At 51.1% G+C, this 27,297-nt stretch overlaps 1 protein-coding gene and 1 non-coding gene across 3 annotated transcripts; both read right to left on the reverse strand.

Annotated features, from left to right (window-relative positions):
* Positions 1-4,647: 4,647 nt before the first annotated feature.
* LOC100906559 (uncharacterized) lies at positions 4,648-21,744 on the reverse strand. 2 transcript variants are annotated; one of them, XM_018640061.1, is made up of 2 exons: positions 21,587-21,744; positions 4,648-6,628 (listed from the first exon to the last, which is right to left on the reverse strand). In XM_018640061.1, the coding sequence occupies exon 2, from the start codon at positions 6,607-6,609 to the stop codon at positions 5,440-5,442; it is 1,170 nt and encodes a 389-aa protein (XP_018495577.1). In that variant the 5' UTR covers positions 6,610-6,628; positions 21,587-21,744; the 3' UTR covers positions 4,648-5,439. The 2 variants fall into 2 exon arrangements, with proteins under 2 accessions (XP_018495577.1, XP_018495576.1); XM_018640060.1 differs by lacking the exon at positions 21,587-21,744 and adding an exon at positions 7,424-7,557.
* A 2,971-nt stretch (positions 21,745-24,715) lies between these two features.
* LOC100901407 (long-chain fatty acid transport protein 4) lies at positions 24,716-27,102 on the reverse strand. Its single transcript, XR_001951197.2, has one exon. It is a non-coding gene; the product is annotated as a long-chain fatty acid transport protein 4 (transcript).
* Positions 27,103-27,297: the final 195 nt, after the last annotated feature.

A 27,297-nucleotide genomic window follows, 5' to 3' on the forward strand; every position in this document is an offset into this window, starting at 1 on the left:
CTCTGGAATGTGGGATCAGGAAGAGGTTTGGCTAGATTCTCATCCTGGGAGTCAGCAGCAGAACAGGGCAGTTGTGCTCACTGAGCCTTGCGATCTCTAACCCCACAGGGGACTGGGCATCTCATATCTCCGAGAGGTTTTCGTTTGCACTTAGCGATCGGGCACATCGAGAGGAGGGCAACGGAGCCCAGTCGGGTAGAATCGGAGCGAGCACCTAGGCGGCAAAACCACTGGCGCTAACTTTTGGTAGCCGCTTCTGAAGATTGATGGAAGTCCAATCATTTATACGCCGCCACCATCTCACAACGATACTCGGCCGCCAACTTGCTGGCGGCCGAGGCAGACAGCGACAAGAGGCGATTGATTGCTCGCTCCCACCCGAAATTCAGGGGACCTGTTGTGGTCTGCCGGCTCGAAGGATCAATGCTGTTCACCATCAGGAGATTCCTCGGAAGCATCCGTCAAAGAGGAACCCCATTCCCCTCCCTCGAGGACCACAGAAGATTAGAGGGCTTTATGAAACATGGAAGTTCTACGACGGACCATGGACCGAGCCAGAGCTAGATGGTTTAGAGCAGGGGTTCTCAACTCTTTTCGCCCTGCGGAACCCTTATCGCCCTGCGGAACCCTTATCGCTGTCTTCGGACCCTATCTTTCTATATCTTCGCCTCAGTGACCTCTCCTGCACGCATTCGAGCTCAGAAAATTCATTCCGATTCGATACAATGAATAAAAGTCTGAGCAGCAAGCAGGGGCTCGTGAAACCCTAGGGTTCCGCGGAACCCAGGTGAAGAACCGCTGGTCTAGGATCCAGACTCTGGAGTTTTTAGAGAGTTAGCTGCTCTACATGGTCCAGGACCGGTTCTCGATTCCGCAATCCGAGGAACAGCGCTCTTAGGACCCCGCCAGGACAAGGGTCTTGTAGACGCGTCTAGAGCCTCGCCACTGTCCGATCTGACACCCTCGACGGCAAAACTGACAACAACGTCGACGAGAGACAAGAAGTGACAGAACGACTATCTAAGAAGACGTTGATGAAGCCAAACTTTCATTAAGAGGCCATTATCGTACTATTACTCGCTGGCTGTTCAGCCAACCGACCGACCGCCCACCCGCCTGTCTGCTGGGTCGTCCCGGTCCGACGACCCGACATAAAGACTGACGAATGGAAGCGCAGGCCGAGCGACCCGGACACGGCAGATGACTTTGTCCTGTTGCTAAGAAGGAACACTTTCATTGTCGAGAACAAGACGGCGTCGAGTTGAGCACGTTGATGTCGTCATGCTCGTCGCTGCTCTCGCTGTTGCTGATGTTCTGATATTTGTTCTCTGGGTGAGATCGCCGGCAAACAAAGCGTCCGTGCCTGCGAACAATCACGCTCTCGAGCGGTTGGACTCGTCTAACTCTCGACGCTTCTGTCAGGGAAATTGTGATTTTACTGCAGATCCCAGCAAACGTTCTGTGAGCCTCGGAGGTAAAGAGCGGTACGAACGCCGCATTGAAAACTTCTGCTCTTTATCGCGATTGTTGTGCTCCGCGAAGAAAAAACCTGGAATAGCTTTGCAGGCTCTGGCTGGGAGTGAGCAGACTAGCTAACAGTGACTGGCGGGGATGCCGGAAAGCGACCGATCTCCGCAGGCATGTGTGTTCATTTGTTATTCGGTGGCGTTTTTGCGGCCCACTGCAGTCGGGACGAATCAACGAAACACACGCACCGATGCCTCAAAACGAATAAAAGGGAAACTCGCATGGAACGACCGCGAGGACAAGCGGAGCACATAGGGAAAAGAGGACGCGAGATAGATTGACGAATTCTGTCATTCACAGCTCGCGACCGTCACCGGCAAACCCAAGTAAAAGAACGAGTTGAGCGAAGCGCGGAAGACAAACAGAAGACCAATAAAAGCGGCGGAATGAGTGTCTGAGCGCAGCCGAACTCGCTGCGGGGCCATGTGCGATGAAAAATCGATGATGTACACGATGTCAACCGCGATGCGACGGTGACATTGCTTTCAGCGACGATGAAAGCGATTAATTGATTGACGACGCGTTCGGAGGGAATATTTCACTTAGTCCGACAAGCCGTTTTTTCGTGCTCATGCTGTCAAGCACAAAAGTCATCCGACCGATGCCTTGCCCGCCCTTTATCTGAATTTGGGGGATTGCTGAAATCGGAGCAAACAAATCGACGCGAGGTTTACGATTGCATCGAGGCAGACGCGATGGGGGACACTGCGCGTTGCTGGATGTCGAACGATGGGTCGGTCGTTGCGAACGCGAACAACTGGTGGCTGACTCAGTAAATGCCTCGCAGGCCCGGTGTCGCTTTCGGGACACACTATTGGAGGTGCTTTTACGACTTCCCAGAGGGAATCGGTCCCGACGAGATTTCCTAAGCCACCCGCGACGCGGGCTTCCGAGAGGAGATCCGCTTCTCGTCAAGCTGATCGTGAGAGAACGGAATTCGACTTGGTGCTCATCCCGCTCAGCTGAGCTCGGCAGTCGACATGCCTAGCCGGCCCCTCCTTGAAAATGCCTTACAGTCGTCACCTCGGGATTAGACTCCTTGTCGACTTTCGACAGGAAACCCCTGCATACTCCCCATCGTGTGCTTCCCGCAGGCATTGCTCGGGAAGGCTAAGAACAAAACGAGACAGGAGGAAAGCTTCTCGACCGTTGTACTTGAGACTGTCATAGTGACTAACATATTGCGCGACATGAAGGGCGAGTATAATGAGTACCCGACCCCACGGGTACGACGCCGACGCTCCGTGGAAGAGACGGATTCGAACAAGTCTGGAAAGGGGTTGGTGCCATCCTCGTGAAGGCTCGGGGCTAGTCGTTGACAGGAGATATATTGCCCCGACCCGACTAGAGGGCGCTCGTCCCGACCGTGAAGGGGAGCAAGGGACCGGACGTGGCCGAAAAATAGGGCTCTCTGAAACACGTCAATCTTGTGCTGTAGAGGCCAATCCGGGAAACGCTTGCCGGAGGACGATTTTCTGTCCTCACGAGAAATCCACTCGGACCCGTACGCTCGCGTTCCGAGGGAGTCGTTTCGGATTCCGAATCCGGCAGAATCGCTCAGCCGACTAGAGACAAATAGAAGCTCCGGGCATTCGACAACGGCGAGACTCGGTCAACGCAGACACAGCGCCGCTCTGCGCGACGACTCACTTCGGAGTCTGGGTGCTTCTACGGTTAGGAGCACGAGGAGAGACGGAGCTTGAGCGGGACCGAGTCCCGATGTCGAGCGCGAATGTTTTGGGACATTCTCTCCAGAGAGCTCTCTGGAATTAAGTGCTCCGGCGGCGTAAACGTGTGAACGTACTCCATCCCGTTAAACAATGACGTCAGAAGGAGGCCATTGTGGTGGCAACGGCGGCCCGAGTGTAGTGGGTTCCATCTGGCTTTTTGCGCTGAGCTCCTCGGGAAGTCCTCTGGGCTTTGACACAGCCTCAAGGAGGAAGAGTTCTGGGGCAAAAGAAAAAATCCGAAATTGGCTAGTTGGATCTCTTTATATATATATATAAAAAAAGAATGAAGAAGGAGGAGGAAAGTCGTAAAAAAGGTCGTTTTGCTTCAGAAAAGGCAGAAGAATGCTCCAGCCCTTTAGTCGGGTCTGCAACGGCCCTCTGGGGTGTCACTCCTCGGAGAAATTTATCACCCAGCAAGCGACCGTGCTAGACGCTTGGTCTGTGTGTCTTTCTATCCGTCCATTCGTTCCTTCACTCAATCCAAACGGAGGACGAGTGCACATGATCATCCTGGAGCGGTGGATTAGCGCTCCTCTAGGCTTGGACGATTTTATTCAGTGACGCACTTTGCCCCCAGATGGATGGGAATCGCGGAGATAGTTCGAACAGAGTTCTCCGCGTAGATTACGACAGGGCCACCGGCATGAAGCAGATCTCCGACGATCCCGATTGATAATTGAAGGAGGGATCTGACGATCTCGATTGATAATTGAAGGAGGGATCTCACGATCCCGATTGATATTCCTTCATGGCATTCTCACGTTCAGATTTCCGATAATGGGAGAAACTTGGAAATACTGCATAGCGGATCTTCATGGGGATACTGGCGCCTCGCTAGCCTTATCGAAGCAGAGCTGCAGTTGCTCGCGCAACCCGCAGGAAGTCAAACTCGGGAGGGAGCCCGTTCGTTCTTCGACACAGGGAGCTCCCATTGGGACGCGGGCCCTGCAGAGCATTTCTATCCTCCGTGATCCATCTCCCCATTGCCTCCCCAAAAAACCCGGAATACTGCGGGGTTTATTTTCTCGTCCGATCTGGACTGGCACTGCGTCCCGCGAGGAGATCACCGCCCCGAGAGCGGTATCACACGCATGTGATCGTCGGGCCTGACCTCGCGACATCCCGACTTATCCGGCATGTGGAGACGGACTGCGAGCTGGGGCGAGACGCTACAAGGGTGCTAGCACCACGGGATGCGTAGCAACCTACGCGTAGCAACCTAGTCTGAAATGGAACAGAGATGGAGTTTAACTTGTTTCCGGGAGAAAGTACACGAATCGGAATGTGAACTCAGCTTCTGGTATAAGGATTTCGAATCTCATGCGAAGCTCAATCTCGGAACGCTCCCCGGAGGAATACCCGCACCCCTGCCAGCCGAATAATGACAGCATTTTCTCATCTTTTACAGATATCACAGTTTATTCGATCGCTATCTTATCCGGTCTGCTAGAAGTTATTTACAGAATGTACTTACACAATCGCTCATATCAGGGAGCTTACGATGCGTCCGCTAACAAGATGCTTTACTCTAAGAGGCGGTTCCAACTCTCTGCCTAACAGCGAATCTCGTAATCAGTGATCATTCTCCTGCACCTGGAGTCTGCGCGGGAGATGCATCGGAATCTCATTGACAGTGGAAGAACTGAGATGACGGGTCGATCCCGGTTTCCAAAGATCGATTGGGTACTTCGCAGGTTTACGCGCCTGACTACGAGTCGGGAAATGTGAGCTTTTTTGGAAAGATATCATACTCCATGAATTTTCTTACAGGAGCTCAATGGATTCTCAGCCATCCCAAAAGCTCTCCCAAAAATCTGGTGTACCGCTGCTAGCATCAACCGATATAAGTACCTTTGTCCGGCTCCTGTCGCGGAATCAGTCCTCAATATTTTGGAAAGGGAGATCGGATGATCCGACAATCGCGGTCGAGGTCAAAATGTAAGGACGAGCTCAACTCCGGATACGTCCAATCTTCGGGTCGACTGAAGCCCGGATTTCTTCATCGACGAATTTCCTTCTACCTTCTTCCTTCTCTTATTGCAGTTTTCATGTGGCACTGGCGCAGCTGCGAGCTGGGATTTTCCTGGAGCAGGTTCAAAAGGCTCGATATCGATCAAAATGTTCCGAATCCCGTACACCATGAGGGTGTTGCATGCGTCTTGAGATACACGACAGACATATTCTACTCTTGTGGCTTATCTGTAAGCTCTAATTGCGTAGACGGCTCGGGTTGCGACGCCGACGTCGTCTGAGATTGGAGGTCCGTCCGAGAACTGACCGCATTCCCTAGGGTCGCGACAGCGACATTGTAAGCGGGAGGGGGTGTGCCAGCTTCGCGACGCACTACTTCATGGTAAGCAGGCGGTTTATCGGAAGCTACGGTAAGTGTCCGATGAACTCGCGGGTCGTAAATCGCAAGATGCTCGTCCTGCTGTTGGAGCGCCAACGCTCGAAGTTGAGCCCTGTGTTGAGCTTGGAGTTGTTGGCGAGATTTACACACCATGAGAACGAAAGCTGCGATTAGCACCAAGCCGATGAAAATCGATATTGATATGAGCGTAAACCAAACTAGCGAGAAATCATGGCTGTCCACCAGCAAGGACAGCGGTACGCAACACGACACTTGTTCCACCTCTTGGCAGTATTCAATACCATTGATCTCTACGATATTGCCGTACATAGCACCCTTGCACGGACAGTGACTGTAGTTGTCCGGCTTGAGCCTGAGGGTTGGCATGAGCTGTTTCACTCTCTCGAGGAGTGTTCGATTTTTCTTCGATTGACATTTCATGTAGGGCTTACGCAGAGCGATTTTCCGTAGAGCGCCCACACATTGTTCGCTCTCTTTCTGCGTGACCGGATGGCAAGGTAGTGTTCCGGTGTAACCAGGTACACACTGCGTTCCGTCGAAGAGGTGTTCTCCCTGTTGACAAACGCATTTAGCCTGTCTGCAGAAACGCTTGCTCGGGTCGCAGTAGGCCAAATCGGATTCGCATTTTTCCGATTTCGCGTACACGTAGATGTCACTGAATTGTATTCCTGATGGGACCTCCACTCCCGGTCGCTTGAACGCGCAGCTGTATTGTGCCGAAGCGCCTGCGTATTGCACAATCATCTCAGCCCCGATCGATGGCTCCTCCATCACAATGCTGACCGGACTCTCGCCGATCAGGAGACCTTCGGCATCCTTCCACACGACGGTCATGTTGCCTAGAGCCTCCAGGCTGAGGTCGTTGGGCAATTCGGAGAGGCATTGAACTCGATAGGTAGGCCTGACTTTTCCGTATGGCAGTATCTTTATCTGACTGCCCAGAGCACAGCCCAAGATGAAAGCGAGAACAGCTGGCCTCATCTTCACCTCAGAGGCGCTCCTGAAAGTCCAAGAAAACTTTTATTAGAAATGCTCGCGGAGTATGATATGCTCTCTCGGCGAGTCAGCTGTTCGCCATGCGAAACCCAGAAATTACACGGAAGGAATGAAACAACGATTGATTCGACGTCTCCGGTGACATCATATTGCAGTTATGTATATCTTCCGAAATCGTGGTTCTCTTTGCATCTCGGTAGGAGGCTATAGGAGCTCCGAGTCTGCTGCTTATGCGCGGGCAGACCCCTTTTTGAAATGTCGCAGAATCAAGTCCTTTCCGGTTCGAAAAAAATCAATTGCCGGCTGAAGCTAGATTGCTAGTTTACATTGAGCTATAAGCGAGCTGTATCGTGAATCGTAAATAGGCTCATTACGCAAATTTATGTTGTAGGACCATCCGTTACGGCCCTGACCTCATACGCCGATCCGATCTCACTCTCCAAAATCTTATCACATCCGTAGAGGGCCATTGCCTAGCTTCCAGATTAAAAGCTTCGATCTCAACCGGAAGAATTCACTGCTTTTGAATCACATTCTTTGTCGGCTGTCGAATCAGGGAATTCGTCGCTCGCCCGAACAACATTGAAAATAATTATTTTCATCTGAGAAGCCTATGTCGGAAACCAGTTCGAAGAATGGCCTCTCCGAAGACTTTCTGATCCTATGCAATCATACAGAACCATAGGTCCCTGTACCCGTCGGGCAGCAATCCCGAGAGATAAGCAGGAATCCTGAACGTCGTCGCGCTTACAAACGAAGGAACATTGCGCCTATAAGGAAACTCTGAATGGAATCATACGTTTCGCAGGGATCGCTTCATGGACTCATGGATCAGAAAGCATCACCTCCGCTTCCTGCCGTCCCGTATGAAAGTCTTGGAACGCGCAACGATGAACTGATTCTTTTCTGACCGCTGTCGGGAACGCTCGTCACAGCCCACAACAATATAAGCTGCAGACGAAGCTCGACGCGCGTTTGCTGATCGGTTGGCCGCAACGGGCTACGTGGACCACAGGAGCATTCTACACGTTTCTTTTTATCGTCGTCGAATGTCCTTCTCTAGACTGTCATCGTAAATGGAAATATTGTACGTGAGAATTTTGTCATCTGAAACGCTTGATGAGACACATGCTCTACCATGAGTTGCGATAAACCAGACATTGTAGGGACGGGTGGCCGTAAGGTTCGAATGTCTCGAACGCGTTGGATGAGGAGCTTGCCTGCGTGTTTCGAGAAGCTGGACTCGAAAATCAGGCGGCGGGAGACAAGCCATCAACTAGACAGCACTCCGCAAGTCATGACCGGCCACGGAAATCAAGTTATACACGGAAATTAATTCTCGCATTTCTCCTATCTGTGAAGGCTCGCGTTAGATTCACGATAGCGGTGATTTACCGCCGTGAAGCATCGCGTGGACCTGGGTCCTCGTCCTCGATTATCGTATCGCCGGCCGATTATCCCGTCAGTAGGCAGAGAAACTCAGCGGAGAGGTTGTGAATGGAGTCCGGTGCCTGTCTCATTCGTCCACTCGTACTCCACCGACAGATCTCACTCCGCTCGCTTGCACGGCTATTCCGTCGGACATCCGAGAAATGACCATTGTTCGAAAAGTGCTCACGACCGAGGAAAATCGACATCGAGCTTTGACATCGTTTTACTTCGACTGCGTCGCGTCGTTGCCTTCTTCGAAGCTGTACTGACTGACTGAGTCATGATGTAAGCGCGTTCTTCTTGCTTTAGATAATTTTCCTCCATTTTTCACTGCCGTCGCTATCAGAGTGATGTAACCAGACGACCCCCAGCTCGGGGCATCAACGGGGCGCGGTTTTCGTCCATGTGCAGCACGAAGTCACTCGATAACAGAAGACGAGACTTGTATTGTCGTTGCGCTACATGGTATCTGGAGATGTCGTCGATCAATAGGCGATCCCTCGGGATAATAAAAGCAATCGAGGGGTCGAGACGAACCTTTGCAACGAATCCGCCTGCTGGGGTTCTCACAAAGGGATGAGAAGACTAGTTTCGCAATCTGCCGCCACAATGAGCCCCTGGTGACTAGTTTCCGATTTAAAATGCCCCAGAGCTCGGAGACAAGTTGTCGAAACACCCTGTTAGCAGGCCCACTGTGTGAGCTTCAAGGTCGGAAGACTTTCGTCTCCGGCTGCGAGCGTCTGGTCAACAAAGACAAAAGATGGCCGTCACCGTTCAGCTTGATTGGCTACCTGGCTCTGCGAATAACTCCCTGATTGATTGACTCATCGACGTCGAAGTGCTCGCCCGTCCGGATAGATTTCTGAGGGCAAGCGAGGTAACGTAAGCTTCTCCCATCACGAGTCCTCATTAGTTAAGCGAATCTTGAGAAGCCGTTCCGGCGACTCCTAATTATTGTGACACCGAGTTCCGCGATGAAGCCGAAACAGCAGCGGATTGTGGTAGACCAACAAGCACTCGTTCTGGAAGGAGTCTTTCTACGGCCACCGCGCCGTCCAGCACTACAAGTCCGGGGGGTGGAGGCAACGCCGCGCCGTAGCTCGAATAGTGCAGAATAGCCTTTGTCATGCTTCCAGCTCAACCACGAAAATGTGGACAACAATTCGCTGAACTACCTTCTCGTTCCTTTAAGCTGTCCGCCAGATTCTCATCGGCGGAACCATCGGGAATCAGACTTACGCCCAGAACCCCGCCTTGAGCATCGGGAAAGAATACGATAAACTGGAAAATGGACTCAACCAAGCCAAAAAAAAATAGAAAGCCACTGTAACAATGTCTCTACTCGCTGTCGTCACCGACAACAACGTCGATTACCGGTCTTGTACTTGCGTATGAACACTAGGAGCAATTCAACAACGAAAGAAAATTATTCTCAAGGATTCACAGGTTTTTGTAAGCTAGTGCTCGCGAGCTGCGGAGGCACAGCGGCGTCGGCGGAAAGCTTCTTGAGGTAAATTTCAAGAAAATGAGTGTTCGGACAGATCTGTGACTCCAGACGCTCGTGGCAACGCGTCGCCTTGAATCCATTATTGTCGGGGCGTAGAAGAAATGTTGTTCTCCCTATAGCTCCCCAGTCCGAAGAAGTATCTCGCTTTTAATCACGTACGCTCCGATCCATGCAAGCCGCAAGTTTCGTGACTAAGCGTGTGTAACGCCGATCTGAATGATTGTCAACGATTGCCGATTGAGGAGCGAGTCCGATTGCATCGATCTGGCTAAATCGGGGAATCGTGTCGATGACAGACATCAGTGCATAGGACAATCTTCGGCGGTCCTGCGGACATCGACCCGGGTCGGTTCGGTGAATGCACTGGATCCGGCGCTAAAAATGGCCCACAATTAATTGGCCCTCATGTCTCTCTGGTAATAGATCGAAATTGACAGTATGTCGGTTGCTCAGTGGCGAATGCAACGATTCTGGCGGAGCTCTGTCTCCTCGCAGAAAAGATGCGGGTGGTCGCTGCCTCGAATAGTGCTGCGGTAGCCGTTTGATACAAAACCGGATGTTCGTGGGAGCCTGCTAGAATTTCGGAACTACGCGTGGTCAGAGCGGGGAACGCAGAAATTCATCTGTCTTCCTCGACGCATCGACGCTCATCAACAGAAAAGCTCCAGAGAATCCACACAAACCGAATATTTTTGAAGTCGACGTCTTTATTCCGTGTCCGGCATGCACACTGCGTCTTCGGAAAGTAAACCAGTCTATTCTAGCGCAATCCTGCGGTGGGCGGGAATTTAGCTCGAAACTCACAGTCGGTCAGAAACAAGAATCAGTGAATGTCGTGGAAGCGTCGAAAAGAAACAAGGGAGACGGAAAAGGTACCAGAAGAATTGGCTTGCTCGCCAAACTTTCCCGACTACCAGGCTGGGGCCGGATCGCGTTGAGCAGCACCCATTTTGCAACGATCAGAAAATGGAGAAAAGAAACCGAAATGCCGTCGATCCACCGAGCGATAAAGCAGCGCAATTCCCGATGACCAAACGGTTACCAAGTCAATCGGAAACGCTGGTCGATGGAGGAAGTATCGAATACAGCTACGCACCACGCTGGCCGATAAGGAAAAGCGTCGGCATGTTTATATAATATATTCAGTGAAAGAGGGAAGGTCGTCGGTTAGACCAGAAAAAAATAACCAGTCTCGACTCACATCCTGTTCCCAATGAGGCTTTTATCTCGAGTTCAGTCAGTCAACCAGCTACGCGGAAGAAATCCGATCATGCCACTAGGAGACTTAGATCGAGAATATTCAGCCTCAGGCTATCGCTGCAGGGGAAATCTCTCCCACAAATTATCGCATAGCGTGTCTTCACGAACAGAAGCTGATGTCGATAAGTGACGCCTCCAGTTACGGATTCATTAGACGCTAGATGAAAAGTTCTCTTACGTTTGAGATGTCTTTCGTCTTTCAGCAGACGCTTCTCCGGAGCACATTCGAATCCCCTACTGGTATGCATACGACCAAGGAATGGGCTCTCGCTGTTTTTGGGCGACCTCATCGAAAGAGGGCGAGTGAAGCGAAAACAGAGCACATGGTTTCCCGGAAGGCGCTCCGAGCGGAGTCCTGGACTCGGCGCGCTGCATGGGTGATCATCGGAGGTTCTCCGTCCACTCCACATGCTCTCTCTGCCTTCCGTAGAAGCCTTCACAATTCTCTTGAAACCTTTCTCTTTCACTCTGCTTTCAGCTGACACCTCCTCGATGCACTGCGCTCAGTGCCCGGACTCGGACCATCGCGAACTCAAGCATCGGGGAGCGGTCCTGTGCCGGAGCGGAGAAGAGAAAGTCTTCCTGACCGCAAGGACGTCCTCTTCGTTGACAAGGAACTTTTCTTTTACAGACGACCGGGACTCTCATGTCAATAACTCAAGACCATAATTCCGAGGACAAGGCATCGTATAATCGTGAGAGGCTAGTTACGGTGAAGAAACTTTCGTTTTCATCCGCACTTCATATTCCATATGTGTTATTCACTCCCCCGCGCTCACACGGTCGATCGCGAAGACAAAAGAGATGCGCTGTTCGTCGTGTTTAGGAAATACGTTTCCGACAACGGACTTTTCATCTTTCCTATCGTTGCGAAATTCTCGACTATCCCACTAAGAGAGGAACTTCATCTTCTCGGAGTTTTGCTCATTACGAGCCATTGTCTGGAGTTTCATTTTTTAGAGGAGACTCGAAGATCCATACCGCGAACAGATCCACCGTACGAACCTGATCGAAACTCGAGCGACTGCCTTTGCTTCACTTCGTCAACGCAATCGTCACTGAGGAAAAAATACTTTCCTCAAGAATGCGTCGCGGAAAATTTTCGTAAGCACCACTGAGCACTCATCCGAACTACACGTGCCGCTCGAACGTCTCGACTACGCACTGCATCCACTAGCGCCAACGTCATAGCAATAAAAATTCGGGATCATAAACTATCCGCTATCGACGAGTATTGTGCACCCGGCCCCGATGAGCTTGTCTGCGTGCTCATCTTTGAAGAGGAGGTTTTCTAGAGAAGTCCACAGCATTTCCGCCGAGGACTACGAGCATCGATTCATTCGCTATCGAAAAGACTTAACGCAGAATGTCTGAGACTCTCATCGGACGATCGGACGGACTGGATTAGAGGTCGACCGCCTTGACAACGTTCCAATGTAGCCATCAGATGATTTTACTTCTGTGGGTGACACTCACTCATTTGGCGAATCGTGCGGACGGAATTGAGCTAGCAACGGACGGAAACACTCCACCGAAGACACGCTTTCTCGATCGGTGTATCCTTGGAGGCGGCGGGCTCGCACAAAGCGGCATCACGCACTCGTCGCTGAATGTCGTTTTTTTCTCTTCCTTTAAAGCGCCGCTGCTGGAGTGCTTTCGCTGGAATTTGATGCACGTTTGATAATTATTCAGCTCGTACCGCTAGCTTACAGAGGTCAAGCAAAGGAATTCGGTCGGCCTCGTTGCCACGGATGGACTCCGACGCTTGGCTTGGAGAGAGTAAAAATAATGGAAAGCGCGCTCGGTTTCTCTAGGGTCACGGTAGGGTTTCCGTCGGAAACTCTCGGCTCTTACACCCGCACAATTTCCGACTCCATATCGGTGTACCAGAGGGAGATCAGTCCGGGAGAGCTACCGCTATCAAATAATTTTGAGAGCATGTTCTAGCCGGAGTAGCTCCATCGAGAAAGCGAGACTTGACTTCCATGTTGATCTGTAGGTCACAGAACGCATCTTTTGCTCGGTCAGAGGGATCGTGCCGACTCGAAAATTCGGACAAGAACCCGACCATTCGTCATTTTTGTCCCAAGAAGCTTTCTTCAGACTCTTCCTTCTACGACTCGTTTTGTATATTTCATTCGTCTGGATTAGACACCGTGTCTTCACGGCTGACTGAAAAGAAAAACTGAGCAGTACTGTTTCTTAGGGAAAATGTCGAAACTTCCCTTACAGCTTCAATAATAATAATAATACAAAATCATTGCGAGATAGAGCAACGGAGAAAGCTTCCCAAAGGAAGTTCCCGGTGGCGATTGTTGTCGGATCGCAGCTGACGAGCGATCGCGCCAGCGACCACACTGACGTTGTATCGGACAGAGTCATCAGGGGGAGAATGAGGCGCATCGAATCAGTCGAGACCTTCCCACATTTTCCCCGAGTTAATAATCGAAAGCGCGGGAAAGAAGCTGATTAATTTACTCATTGTTCATTAGAAGAGTGATTGTCCGAATGGAAACGAGCATGCCGCCCAAGATCTCACTCGCAGGCGTTCCGGACTGTGTATTATTTTCTCATGATAATAATCCGTCGGCATCCGCCTTAAGCGAGCTTATTCAGTAAATTCATAATATTGGAGTCTGAATGAGCTCCCTCAGGGACGACCGTGTTCAGGATCTGAACGTAGTTCTCGGACGCTGGAAAGCGCCACTCGCGATTCCGCTCCGTGTTCCGCATCGAGTCGGGAATAGCTTTCCTCTCAAATCCGGCGCGAATCGGATTCGAAATGGGTCAGTGAGCGAATTCTATTGCCGATAGTCCACGTACGGCTGCATTCTGGGGGCGCGCGCGGAGACACCCACGCAGAGCTGAAGATCAGGAGAGGAATGAAAATCCCAGAAACGGCTCCAGAAGCCGTAGAAACCGCAGTAGTAATTATCTTTAAGATAGCTTCGCTTGAGCTTGAATCCGTCGTATCCTCTCGGTTCCGAATTTCTCCCGAGTGTTCCACCCATTCATTCGCCCACGATTCTGCAAACACTTCAATTGCAACGCACCAAGAAAGGTCGAGAGGGGACGAAATTGTTACGCTGTACTCATTGTTATTAATACGTTCATCTCTCCTCTCAAATTTTGAATCTGTACGCTGGCGATCTGTAGTTGTTGGTCGTTGTGGACGGTCGCGCTGCCCACGCATAGAAGTCGCACAGATTTCGAATCGATTCGGTCTGACCTGCGTTGTGGGAAGTTTTGCATTGTGTACGGAGTCTGAACCACGCCCGCAAGTGACAAATGTGCTTATCAATATGACTCTGAGGGTCGGTTCGTTCGACCGACCAACCAACCCGCTGCTTCGGAGTTCTTCGCAATCAAGCTCGCGGAAAATTCGACTACTGACGGACGGAGGCTGTCATGCGGAACTGTTTCTTGTGCTTGCGACATATTCTGATACCTATGTGCCTGTCGCTGTTCAGACGCTTGAGCTCTTCGGTTTGTGACAGAGAAGTAGTGGCGTCTTTGTTTGCTTCAATCGTGATGTAATTAGCTGACTAGAATCGATTTCCGGAACTTAGTCTTCGACGGGTGAGCCGAGGAGTAGGCCGTCCTCCCAAAATCGAGCGGATTCCCCCCGGAAACTCCCAACAATGACCATTTCCACTTTTGCAGAGTGAAAACATGCGAGTCAAGAATCTTAGAATGGACTTTTCGGATGTCGTGTCAGGCCTTCAGGATTTCCGCTTATCCTCCTTCCGTAGGGCGCTCCGGGGGAGTTGCAGACATTCGACCGCAGATCGAGCTTTTTTGAAACGAGAAAACAGGCGGCACCCACCCTACGTACAGTTAGTCGAGAGATTTCTCACGCCAACGCTTCATTGGCCATAAGCTCATTAGATCCGCAGTGTAACATAAGGAGTTGTCGCTTTGCAGTCTGGCGTTCGCGTCCCCGGTAGATCTGGTCGGGGAGCGTCTGGTCCTCATGGATTCATGAAAGCGCGCGGACTAGCTGCGCCACTTCTATATTTCCCTCCTCGGATTGGTTTTATTTATAACTGGAAAATCCCACGTTCGATGGTTCGCGTCGATGTGGATAGCGGCGACTGTCAGAACGACATCCCGGCTAGAAGACATCGTCGTTGCTGCGGATGGCAGTGTTCAATAATAGGACAGGCCGGAGCTGCCTGCCGGTGAGCTTCTTGCGGAAATGTTGTTTTGGAAGAGGAGATCTGTCCACGTTGAATATCTCACGGTACAAACACTTCGGAGCTGAATCGCATCCGGAGCGAAACCATAATTGTACGACATCTCGGCATCATTGGGATAGTATTTCGATTCCGAAGTTGACTTCCATCGCCGGGGGAAAAAGAGGAAGCTCGTCGCACACAAAATTTCGGGCATCACTCATCGAGCGGTTCGGAAGCCGAATTCACCTCCTGTCTCGAGTTCATCGCTTCCGAAATACATCTATCCGTCCAGAGGCTTTTATCGTTGAGATGCATGTTGCAATAATTGGACTTTCCTTCTAGCGGTCACCAACCGATCGTTGGGCAATGCAACCCGATGCCGGCACAGAAGTCTGAAGAAAACCCAAAACCGTGTACGCTTGCCAAGAATCAGCCGGTGCTGGGCAAGGCGCTTTCTGCCGCCGGTGGGATAGATCGGTCATGATACGTCGCCTTGTCGTATGTCCGCCGCGCTTGACGTCTGATCCTTCTCATTTTCTTGTCTCGACACTGAGGGATGTTTTTGAGTAACTCACACACACCTTCCGCTTCATGATAACACGGATATTCTGGCGGACGTGGTAGTCGACGTAGGAATGGCTCGATTCCACGCGGCCAAACCCAAATCATTTAATCACCGGCTGCAAGAGCGTACAAAAAGCCTTCCATCTTCCCACCCTAATGCCGTTCTTTCCGTGAGACTCGCTTCCCCCCAACGCGCTCTCGATCGCCATTCTACGCCAAAGTCCGATTCACGCGATGAAATATCACGGCATTTCGTTCGAGCAGTACACGAATTCCTTTTGAAATCACGGAACGAAAAAGCTCTTCGAAAAACAAGCAAGCGCTCGACATCATCACCTGACCGTTGTCGAGGGCTGGAAGCCAAGGTTTGGCCGCGTAACATGTGACGGAAAAAAACATTCGACAAAAGTTCCATGCGACTACGCAAATCATTTTAATCCGAGGTCACTCATCTCAAACTCAAAGCCATCGACTCGCTGCTCCAGCGTCAATGGCATAACTTTTCTTTCTTCTGAATGACAATCGCTGGAGCCAGCATTGCCATCAATTGAAATACGCGCATCGAACCGCAAAACTGTCCGCCAAGGCCCAGAGAAAATCTCCGAGTATAATGTAAGAGGGGTTATCTCTACTGAAAGAGAGTTTGCTCGACGGCTAATCTCGCCGCCGACCGCAATTTAATCCCCCAAACCTTTTTTTCTCCGCCCTGCATTCCATGAGGAATAATTGGAGATGTCACTGATATAGTTTCCTCTTGAGCAGTTACATGAGAACTCCATCCTGCTGGGCACGCTTGTCCCGGGGAGCCAGCTCGGTCCGCATAAAAGAAGAGGAGAGAGGAAGAATCTTCTACGTTTCCTGCTTCCGATGCGATTCGGTTACTCATTCGGCTAAACGTGTTTCCGCGAAAACCGCGCTGACAGTGATTCCTGGGAAATATTCTCATTCGATATCCCAACACGCACTGAGAATGCATACATCCGAGAACGGGAAACGTCTATCAAAACACTAATAATAGATATTCAAGACGAATGGCGTCTCACGCAGATAGGGAACGCCTCATAGCATTAAACGGTTGTGTTCGGGAAAACATCGCTCCGCCATTGTGGGTCCATCAAACTATTTGAGACATCTGTTGTACTGAATGCGATGGGTCGAGTTCCCCGGCACCATAATGCGGTTTCGGAAACCCTCGTGCATCGATTCAGTTACGGCTCCATTCATAACGGCGTGAAAACTTCATGGTTTGATTCTCCCATCTTCCGAGAATTCCAGCCTTCGCGATTCATTAATTCCTCCGAGGTTGCCAGATTCACTTTTGTCATGCTCAGCCAGTCGTGGCGTCCTCCGCAACACAGAAAGTGATCACGAATATTTTGGACGGCCGGATTGGGAGGAAACTTCCCCAGAACAACCGGCATGCCGAATTCGAGAGCGCTTAGGAATGGAAGACATTTTTCTTGATCGCTTCGCCTACTTCTGAGGGATCCTCCTCGCAAGAACGACGGGTCTGGCTTGCTTCTCCTGATAAGTGGACGCACTCGACTGACTTGACCTTCCTACTCCGATCGGGTCTTCTCCCCGTCGTCGACCATTCTGACCATTGAGCTTCGACCAAGCCCGTGAAGAGATTCCCTGGGCTGGAGAGGAGCGAATTACGATTCACGAGTGAGCGTACCCGCGAACCCGATGCCCTTGATCAATTTCGGCTCGAGCTCCCTTGCGATCGCTCCCGTCTGTGAGCTCCGAGTCCGGGGGACAATGGAAGGGGTAACGGGACGCGAGGCTCCTTCAGCTCTAGTGTATCTCTCCGAGTCTTAGATGCCATTTACGGGCGTTTGTTTGTTAGAATCACGGGTGTTGAGAGGGAGATCCCGCGATGCTCAAGACTCTATTGAAACGGAAAGGGTCTTCGCAGATTCTCGAGATGCGTCACTCTCTCTCCATCCTCCCATGACACGGTTGGAGATCCGTGAAGGTCTCATGCTTCCTCATGTCTTCACGATTTGTGTCTCACAGAAATATTCCCCGTAGCTGTAGACCGCCGCTGTCGCGATCGTCGAGCTATCCGTGAAGAATTCGACTCGATTCATTCCTTGACACACCAACCCGCGCGCGACTGAATCGGCTCCATCAGCGTAGCTCCGAAGAGACTTTGCTCCTTTCAATGGAATTCTGCGGCTGAAGGTGCGCGGAAGGGGAACGGAGGCCGAAGGAATACTTTCGCACTGAAATCGATAGCAGCTTAACGCTGGATTCCAGAATTTCACTTCCGGGCACTCTCGGTTTCCTAGATACATCGGATCAGACTCAGAATGCGGTTTCGTGCGATCCGCTACACCGGATTAGGAGATTCTTCAGACTGCTGGAAAGTTACGCGACAATATAAGCTTTCCGGAGACAGAAGCCAGTGTCGATCTTGAAATCCGCCATCCGACAGTTTTTTGTCCAGGTGTCTCAGGAAGCAGTGAGCACATGGCTCATACATGGATGCTCTCAAGAGAAGCTTATATTTCGGAATCCGTAAGCTTCCCAAAGGCCCGCGAGTGGACTTGATCTCCCTCGTCAAAAGTCCTTTCGTGGATGTGTATCCGCGTGAACAGTTAAATCATCAAAACGATTTTCACCGGGCGGCTCAAGGTTGTCGACTTTTCGGTAGTCGATTATCTTGGTCCAATAAACCCGTTCTGACGTAAGGGACACTCCTAAGGATATTATCCGTAAGAGGAGTCATGGAGCGGAGCAGGATTCGGAAATTCTGCTCCGCACAGATTGAGGGAGAAAATTGGCGAGACTTTGCTTCTCTGCGATCTCCGGAGGGACATAGGCAGCGTCTTCTCGAATCTCGCCTGAGACTCCTCCTCTGGTCCGGGAACGAGAACCGCAGTCTAAAGCCCGTGAGTCACATCGCGTACCGGGGATAGTCTCTCACGAGACTCGTCGCGGCGATCGGGAAGGGCTCCTCGAGGCGCTGCGTCTACGCCGAGGGGTCGCCCGACGTGGGAGAAGGTGCTGCGCGATCCAGCGGGCGGCCTTGGTGCATTCAAATTGCAGTCGATCGACGCAGATTCCTCAGCATATCGGCCACCCATCGAGAGGAGCGGAAAATGTATTTTCCCGTACTGCTCGCGGTGAGGAAGCCGACATTTTCGGGTAGAAGAGAAGCGTGAGCCCGCGGAGAGAGATTCGGAAACCGGCCGCCTGAATCTTTGACGCAGGACGTCCGACCATATTTCTGAAGAGAGCCGGAATAATCGATCCGATTTCGATTGATCACGCCAGGAGTTGCCAGCAGCAACCCTTCCGATCGTTCGATGACGGGTATCATTTGTATATTTAGCTTTCCTCGCTCCTTCTACATTGGATGCGTTCGATTGTTCTACCGCTTCGCTCATTCCCCTGTACGAATTCTTTGCAGGGGATTCGCTGCCTCTGATAGCCAAGACCGCTCGAGGCTTTTCGATGGGAGGAATTCCTCTAACGATTCTGGCGCGAAGCGTTCTATCGTTCATGTGTTCCATAGAAGGACGGGTCGGATTTCTGCAACGAGTAGGAATCGTTGAAGATTCGGATAGACGGTCGTTTTGCCATTGACCTTGGCGTCCAAAACTACAGAGTGAGGAACTAAAGGCCGCTCCAGACCACACCTCGTCGACTGATATCGCGTGCCGTGCATCTAGACAACGACCTATCGCAAAACTCACAATGGGAGTGAAGGCGCAGCAGATTCAACGCTTAGCCTTTCGATCAGTCCGATAAGCTCGATGCACTGCAACAGAAAAGATCGATTTGCGATCCACCGCCTGCGTCCCATCTCGTGTCGAGTTGCCTCTTTGATCGGATAACTTGAATCGATAGCACGGAAAGTCGCATGACTGTGACGCCGAATTCCCGAAATGACCAGTGCACTAGGTAATTGTAAAACAGAGAGGTGGTGCATCCGGAATTATCGGAACAAATCAGCCCAACTTATGAGCTCAGATCGATATTCGCGTACGTCGGTTGCGGCTCGCTGCTCTTGTCAGTTCCGTTTACTTGAATGGGAATAGCGGCACATGACCTGATGAATTCAATGTCGAATAATGATGAAAACTATTCTGCAATTTATAGGCAATAAAATCCAGAGGTTCCCTGTTTTTTCATTTTGTTTTTTCACTACAACACGAGCCTTGACCAAGCATTTTTCGAAACGACGGATTTAACTATGAAACGGATTCCTTTCACAGCCGTCAACCGTTCGTACGAAACAGTGAACCTGTCGTGAGCGTTTTCAGACGAATGATGTCAGTCCGAAACGATGAGTCAGGTCCCTCGAGCGAGAATCTCCACTCAGCAACTCATCCAACTAAATTCTCGGATTCAGGCGCTGCATCCGTGTTGATCGTCGTCGGGACGGAATATTTCTGAGCAAGCGTTGGAGTGGAAAAAGTTCCGCTTCTGGACTTGAAAAGATTCAAACTCTTGCGAGCTCGTCGTTCATATCTGGGATCGGCCACATATTCTCCGCGCGAGTCAATGACTCCACAACGATGTAATTCACTTCGATGCCCAGTGGTGCCAGAGCGATGTCTTCAAAGCCGCTGACGACTCATGAATGATGCGCAAGACTTAACCGTAGCAGTCGATCGTGGGTTCATTCGCAACTTAGGAGACTCTGGTGGAGATGTTTTAGTTCCGATCATTTTGGCAGCGTGGAAGACACAGCGAACACAATTCCTTTCTTTCGCGACCTTGGATCCGATGACGTGATTTCGTCGGTATCAGGGGCTGGTGTTGAATAACTCGACGGAATCGAAACAGCTCCGATTATGAGTTTGGTGGAAAAGGCCAAGAAACGAATATAGTTTCGTGATTCCATAACCGATCCCTTCTCTCAATATAATGCGGAGGCAGAGGATTCCGACGCTATCCGATCAGCTTCGAGGACTGCTCTTGGTACAGAAGCCAGAGAAAAGCGCCTTACGAATCGAAGGCTATATCGGCGACTTGAGCGAGCTCAAACGATCGACGTGCGCGCGTACAAGAAAGCGTTTACTCCGTTGCATCGACGTCACGCGCAAATTCGATCAGTGTCATCCGAAACCCCGGGTATAGCTCTCAATCTTCCTGACTTCAGTCAGCCGTCCTCCCCGCGTACACCGAACGTGACGACAGTTTCGTTATGGAGGGTCACCCACGAGAGTCAGGGCCGTGTCAGACCTGAAAGAGGTTAAATCGTTTGGAGGCCGCTCCGCTTTAGAGCGTCCGGTCTCGGAACAGCGGGGACGTTCTCGTTCCGTTATGGAGATCGTTTTTGTGTTGGAATCCGGGTTCCCAATAGCCGCGAAATGGCCTTCGAGAGCAGCGAGAAAAAACGCGTTCTCATGCTCTTTCCGAGCATGCGCCTGTAGATTAATGAATCCAATCCTCGACTCGAGACATGAAATCCAATCCCCTGCAGCTTGGGCAACGGAATTCGACAAGGGTTCCGGCTCCCGGAGACAGGCGGAATTTCGGCTGGGACGCTTCCTCTTCAGGGTCTCCGAGAAGAATTCGGAGTAATTCGAAGTCCGAAAAACACAAATCAGCATCAAATCATGAATCACTCGCGGGTTGTTTGAGTACCTTGAAAGACAACTGTCTGCGGAAAGCCACAATGGTGTGGCGAACGATCCAACATCGCAACGAACGCGAGCGTATCCCGGGCTTCGGATTCGTGTCTCAAGTCCAGAAAAAAAAGTTCTTTCGCGAAAGGTAGCGATCTTTTTCATGAGGGGGAATCCCGAACTCTTGAGGAACGAAAATTCTCTCCGCAGAGCTCGCAGGCGAGTCATGGCTCATAGCGTAAATCCTTTGGAACCTCATCCTAATGGAGGCAGTGAGCTCTTCATCCTAATCCGTTCAGCGCAACTTATGAAATCGTCCGGATATTTTTCGAACCGCTGTAGTGAATATGTTCCGAAATCTTACAAGATAACACACAGTCGAGCTTGGCACGCTCAGTTTTTAGATTTCGAACGGTGAATCTTCCGGCTCAACTTACCGGCATGGAAACCTAATCCGACGTTTGGCGAATATCGATTCACTTCATCCACGGAGCGGTTCTACGGAACCCCCACGGATTTCAGTTGAATGAAAACACACACTAGTTGCATCAAAAATGCGAAGAACTTCAATTGGAACGAGCGATTGTCGGACTCCTGACGTCGATGATCTGCGGCGGCGGGCGAACACCGTCGTCGGTGAGCGTTGCAGGAGAGGGCTTCCGTCAAGGTCAGAGGCATCATCATCATCATGACTAGCGGCGGGAGCAGGCGCTGGAGAATCGGCACCACAACAACCACCATATCAGCGACTGCATCGGCGGGAAGGAGCCGCTAGGCCGTCGATCTTCGCCCAGTTAGCGTCTTGCCTCCGCGCTGTTTGCCGCAATGGGCCCGATGATGTCAATCGGTCGCAGGTCCACCGCCCGCTACCGCCTATGTTTCGATCAGGCCATGGCGCGATGGAAAATCGCGTCGACGTCTACGAACTGTGTCCGATGTTGCCTACACAATCGTTCTTAGGATGTCGAACATGTTGCCTAACAAACTGCACCGTTGGAGCTGACGGGGCAATGCGCGTTCACACCGTGGGTCACGCATAGTCACAACACTGCACGTAATGAGCAGCGGCATGGGTGGCGAAGGGCCATAAGGCATTGCAAAGTGTCTACTTGGGAGCGGAGCAAGCGTCGATCTGGGGATCATCCATAAATTCCTCATGGATCCTCGCCCAACCTTTCGCATTGGCTAGAGTCACTTCCGTGGATCGCTCTCATGATCTCCTGAACGAGCCCGCGGGCCTGAATGAGCATGACCCAGGGCTCACGGTGTAGTTGACGGTGATCTTTAGGAAGAAAGCGCGCTCTAAGTTGTCGGCTTTCGGCGGAGCCGATATCGCACCCAGAAGCGGTGCCTTCGGTCCGTCGATAATTAAAACTCTTCAGCATACTGTCGTTGACCACATTCGCGAAGTCATTAATATCCTCGGCCGAAGTCCGAAGTAGACCATAGAAATATGAGACTTCGAGTCACGGAACAAGTGTCGAAGAGGAACATTATGCATTCAAATGGGCATGGATACGGACTCCGGACAAAAATATCCTCCTGATTCAAAATCAAGATCTGAATACCTAATTATGGAACCGATGAGAGACCCCAAAATGAGCACCGTGGATGATGCTAATTTCGATATCGTGGAGATTCGATATCTACGGGAACCTGAAATTGTTTTGAGCGAGAGCGCCGCCTATTTCATGGTCCGACTTTCGCCCATAATAGAACGACAAATATTGAACGACAAGTCTGCCGTAGGACCTTGCGTTCACCGGCGGAATAGCCCAAGGGCTTCCGGAATTTCTGTCACAATTATATGTGCTGTGACACTCCATTACAAGTCAAACACACTCTACCACTTCCGCTGCGGGGGCCACTTTCCATACATTCCACTTTCCGGTGCTTTTTATGTATGCAGACGAATTCGTACTTATCCTGTCAGAATTTCGCAACCGTATGCCCAGCATTGTGAGGGTGTCCGGACCTCGATCGTGCACTCTGAGTATTCTCAGTCTTGCGATTGCGCTGCACTACGATAAGGCCATCCAGCACTCCTTTGATTACTATGCGCATATTGCCGATAACCCCGAGCGAGCTTCCAACTGTGCCATTCTCGGGTCTAGATTTCAGGCTTCCTTCTCAGGGATTCTTCATCCTACGTCTAGGTTGACGGAACCTAAGTACGGAGCTGGCACCGTCGGGAGTCCTCCAGGGGAACTGTCTCGTCCCTTTCCTGCATTTCGTGTTCGAGCCTCGCGGAGTATCCCCCGCCAAGATTAATTATCTACTGTCCGCGGATGATCTGAAGGTATACTACCCTGTCCTTTCAAACACTGACATTCAGGAAACGCGGTCCGCTCTCGATGGTATCCTGTTTTGGTGCCACGAAATCTATATGGGTACATCGGTTACAAAATCCAGCTCCCAATCCTATGATGCAGGTATACGCGCTCTCGGAATGCCTATCAGGTCTGTTCTATGTCCGACATGTCCGAATCAGCCCAAAACACGGCCGACTACAGCCTCACTGCTCGATGTCTCCGACAGTGAAGCACTTCGCCAATCTTCACAATCGATGATGTGTATTATCTTCTGCCTGGAGGATATCCCGCAAAATCCATGAAGACGGAACAACAGGATCCCTCCACTCGCCCTCCCTTTCGAAATAAAGTGACTATTGAACACGGATGAGAATAGATTCTCTCCAGGCATTTCAATCCTTCACGTTTTCTGCTCCGAATGTAAGAAACCGTGAACGATACTGTCTTTGGAGATGCGACGGAAGAATGCTTAAGCTCTTCAGTCGTCTTGTGTGCCGCTCTATTGGAACAATTCAACCCACAATGCAGGAATAGATGACACAAATAGATTCGGGGGAACTCCGCGAAAATCGCGCGTCGAATGCGACGGCGAAGGTTAAGTGCTCGTGGACGGCGACTGTGATTGTCTATGGTTTATGCCACCGCGGTCAATGAGGTGATAATATTGTGGACGGGGGGAAGGACCGTGCACGAAGCGATCGATCGAAGCGACCGACGAGGGCTTTGGGGTGGACGATGCGCGCAAAGATAACGGTAACAATAATAATCGATGAAGTTCCTCTACGCTAGCCAGTCAACTCCATGGCTGCTCAGCTGACCGCTTGGAAGACGCCGGAGGAGTCCGCGGGAGACAGTCGACTTTTTTCGCGAGAAAAAAGGAAGCTATTCAAATGATCCGTTCACGTTGCCACTCACGTACATCCGTCATGGCTCAATCGGGGAAAGGAGAATGGGCGACGACTTCTCCTCCGCAAAGCACGAGGCATAACAGAGATTCGGAGGATCGTCAATGTCTTTGCCTGGCTTTCCACCCAAAGAGCTCAGGGAGATCGAGAGGAACGCCGTCCTGCTGTGCTCCAGACTGATGACTCGAATAGCTATCAGAAGGCGCCGATGGCCAAACGACGTCAATTCCTGACGAGGTTCCGTTCCAGCCTTCTATGGGTGATCTGCTAATTATGGGGAGATCTCTTACTTTAAAGCCTCCTCTTTCACGCTTCCACTTCCGTTAATTAAACGATCGATTTCCGTTAGAAGAATACGTCACGTTTTTATTGGTCGTCTTATGGAGTTGAGAACTCCCAGAGTCAAAAATATCACCCTGACCTTCCTCTCGGTTTGGGCTTTCGGGGACCGTTGCTCCCATAATTTCGAACGGTTCCATGGAATATAAGGTTTGTCGTCTTTTTCGGTGCACCATCGTAAAAAACTCGCTTATCGGAAAATATTGTAACCACTTGAATATGTACGCGAGTTCGGCTGGCAAGGAACGAGCCAAACAAACGAGCATCGCTCGCCGAGCCTGCCGGCAAACGATAATTCAGATGTACGCAGATTTCAGAGACGTACTTTGGCTGAAACTATCTCACTATAGAGATTCTCGTCGAGCGGGACATATTGTTGCTTCGAACGATCCAAGAAGAACAAAGCGTCTTTCACCTTGGCGGGGTTGAAACCTTCATCGACCAGGGTGTTTTTCTTATATTTCAGCGTGCTGGTCGACTCGATTTGTCGGGTGAATCTCACGAAGAGCGGCACTGCGTAAGCGGGCAGGTTCTCATCCATTTGTCTCAGAAGATCGCTCAGATCGATCTCATCTTGATTCTCCTTAATCAGAATGGCGACCATTCCCGCTTTGCCCTCAGTGCCCTCGACCTCCACCCCGTAAACTATGGCATCCGTCAGACCGATGATTTTCGCGATAACGCTCTCGACTTCGTTCGTAGAGACGTTTTCACTCTTCCATCGGAAAGTATCACCCGTACGATCTTGGAAGAACACATAGCCGAGATCGTCGTAGACAACGATATCACCCGTGGCGAATGCGTTCTCTCCATGCCGGAAAACGTCGGTGTAGATTTTCTTCTGCGTTGCGTTTCTATCGACGTAACCCTCAAATTTCATCGCGGGTTGCGATGTGATCAATCCAATGAGTTCTCCGGGCTCGTGAGCCTTGCACTCGACGCAGAGGCCTCGATGATCTCGGACAGGCTTGCCCGTTTCCGGGTCGATCTTGATGACGAACATCGGCATCACGATTCGGGCGAGCGTCCGACTCATCCGACACGGAGTTGATAAGAAACCGATGGCTCCCGGCTTGTTGTCCACGTTCATGAGGCCGGCGTTGCCCTCGGTGGATCCGTATATTTCCCTGATGTCGTCAAGCTTGAAACGTCGACGGAATTCCTCCCACAGTTGTTTCCGGGCTCCGTGGCCGAACAGCAATCGAACCTTGTGCGTATCATCTGCTTCCCGAGTTGGCTGTGCCAACAGATACCTGACCATTTCGCCTATGTACAGAGCGACCGTGCAGTCAAATTTTTTACAATCGGACCAGAAGTTCGACGCGGAAAATTTCGGTGCGATATGACAGCTCAGTCCGTAGATCAGGCACGGTCCCGGTCCTAGGGTGCCGCCCGAGTTGTGATACAGAGGCAACGATAGGTAGATTTTGTCGTCGACTCTGAAGGGACACATGAAGAACATGTTGGCAGCCACGTACATGTACCTCAAGTTGGTCACGATGGCGGCTTTGGGCAAACCCGTCGTACCCGAGGTGAAAATGTACAGGAGGCGATCCTTCGGGCTTCCTTGATGAAGTTTCTCGTCGGTCGATGCCTGCTGGAGGCAATCGAGCAGAGATTCGCTTCTCAGGGCCACCTCGGGAGCGTTCCCGCTATCCAAATGGTAGAACTCAATCGATTCAGAGTCATTTACATCTCCCAACGCAGAACTCAATGAGGGTGCCAGAGAATTACTGAATATCACAACCTTGGTTTTGACGGCGTTCACGCAGTGCGCCAGCGCCTTGCTCTTAATGTTGTAGTTTATAAGCGCTGTAACCAGACCGAGTTTACTCAAGCCGAGCCATATCATGAGGAATTCGGGTCGGTTCTCCATGAGGAGGCAGACCTCATCGCCGGCTTTGAGTCCTCGACTTCGGAAGTGATTCGCCACTCGATTCGTGAACACTCGCGCTTCGGAAAAGGTCCAGGAAGATTTCGGTGACGACATCAGCAGTTTATCCGGGTACTGTGTAGCAGTTTCGGTAAAGAGCTGAGCTACAGTTGCCTTGCGATTAATTTGCGACCTCAGCGCCCGCTTGGCTTTGAATTGATTGACACCAGCGCCCAGGTCTCTCCTTAAGGTCATGAGGAGCACCCAAAGTTGGAAGGAGTACATCACAGCAAGGCAGTTTCCGACCATCCACAGTATTTGCACTACTGGAGTCGTCCATTCTTGGAGGAAGTACCAAAGAGCACACGAAATCCCGAGCCACAAAAAACTCCAGAACGTATATCCTTGTCTCCTCTGTATTCCCCCTCGGGTCTCCATCCCACGAGAGATCGAATCACAATGCTAGTTATCCGATTCTAACGATCGGCTCTCTTAGACACCGCAGCAGCTGATCCAATTCTTCAAGTGATGGAGACACCGGCCGACGTCATCGGTAACCATGACAACCCCGGCAGCGTTTGAACGTTGCAAGACGTGCGGACGTGCCTTCCATAGGACTGGACGGCACGCAGGGACGTTCTCGAGCACACCGTGGCTATCTTCGTATTTCAGAGGTATCTCTCGAGAATCGGCTCACTTACCGATACAGGTCTCCGGAG

Source organism: Galendromus occidentalis, unplaced genomic scaffold, assembly GCF_000255335.2.
Source record: "Galendromus occidentalis unplaced genomic scaffold, Mocc_1.1 scf7180000077471, whole genome shotgun sequence".
Lineage (NCBI taxonomy): Eukaryota > Metazoa > Arthropoda > Arachnida > Mesostigmata > Phytoseiidae > Galendromus > Galendromus occidentalis.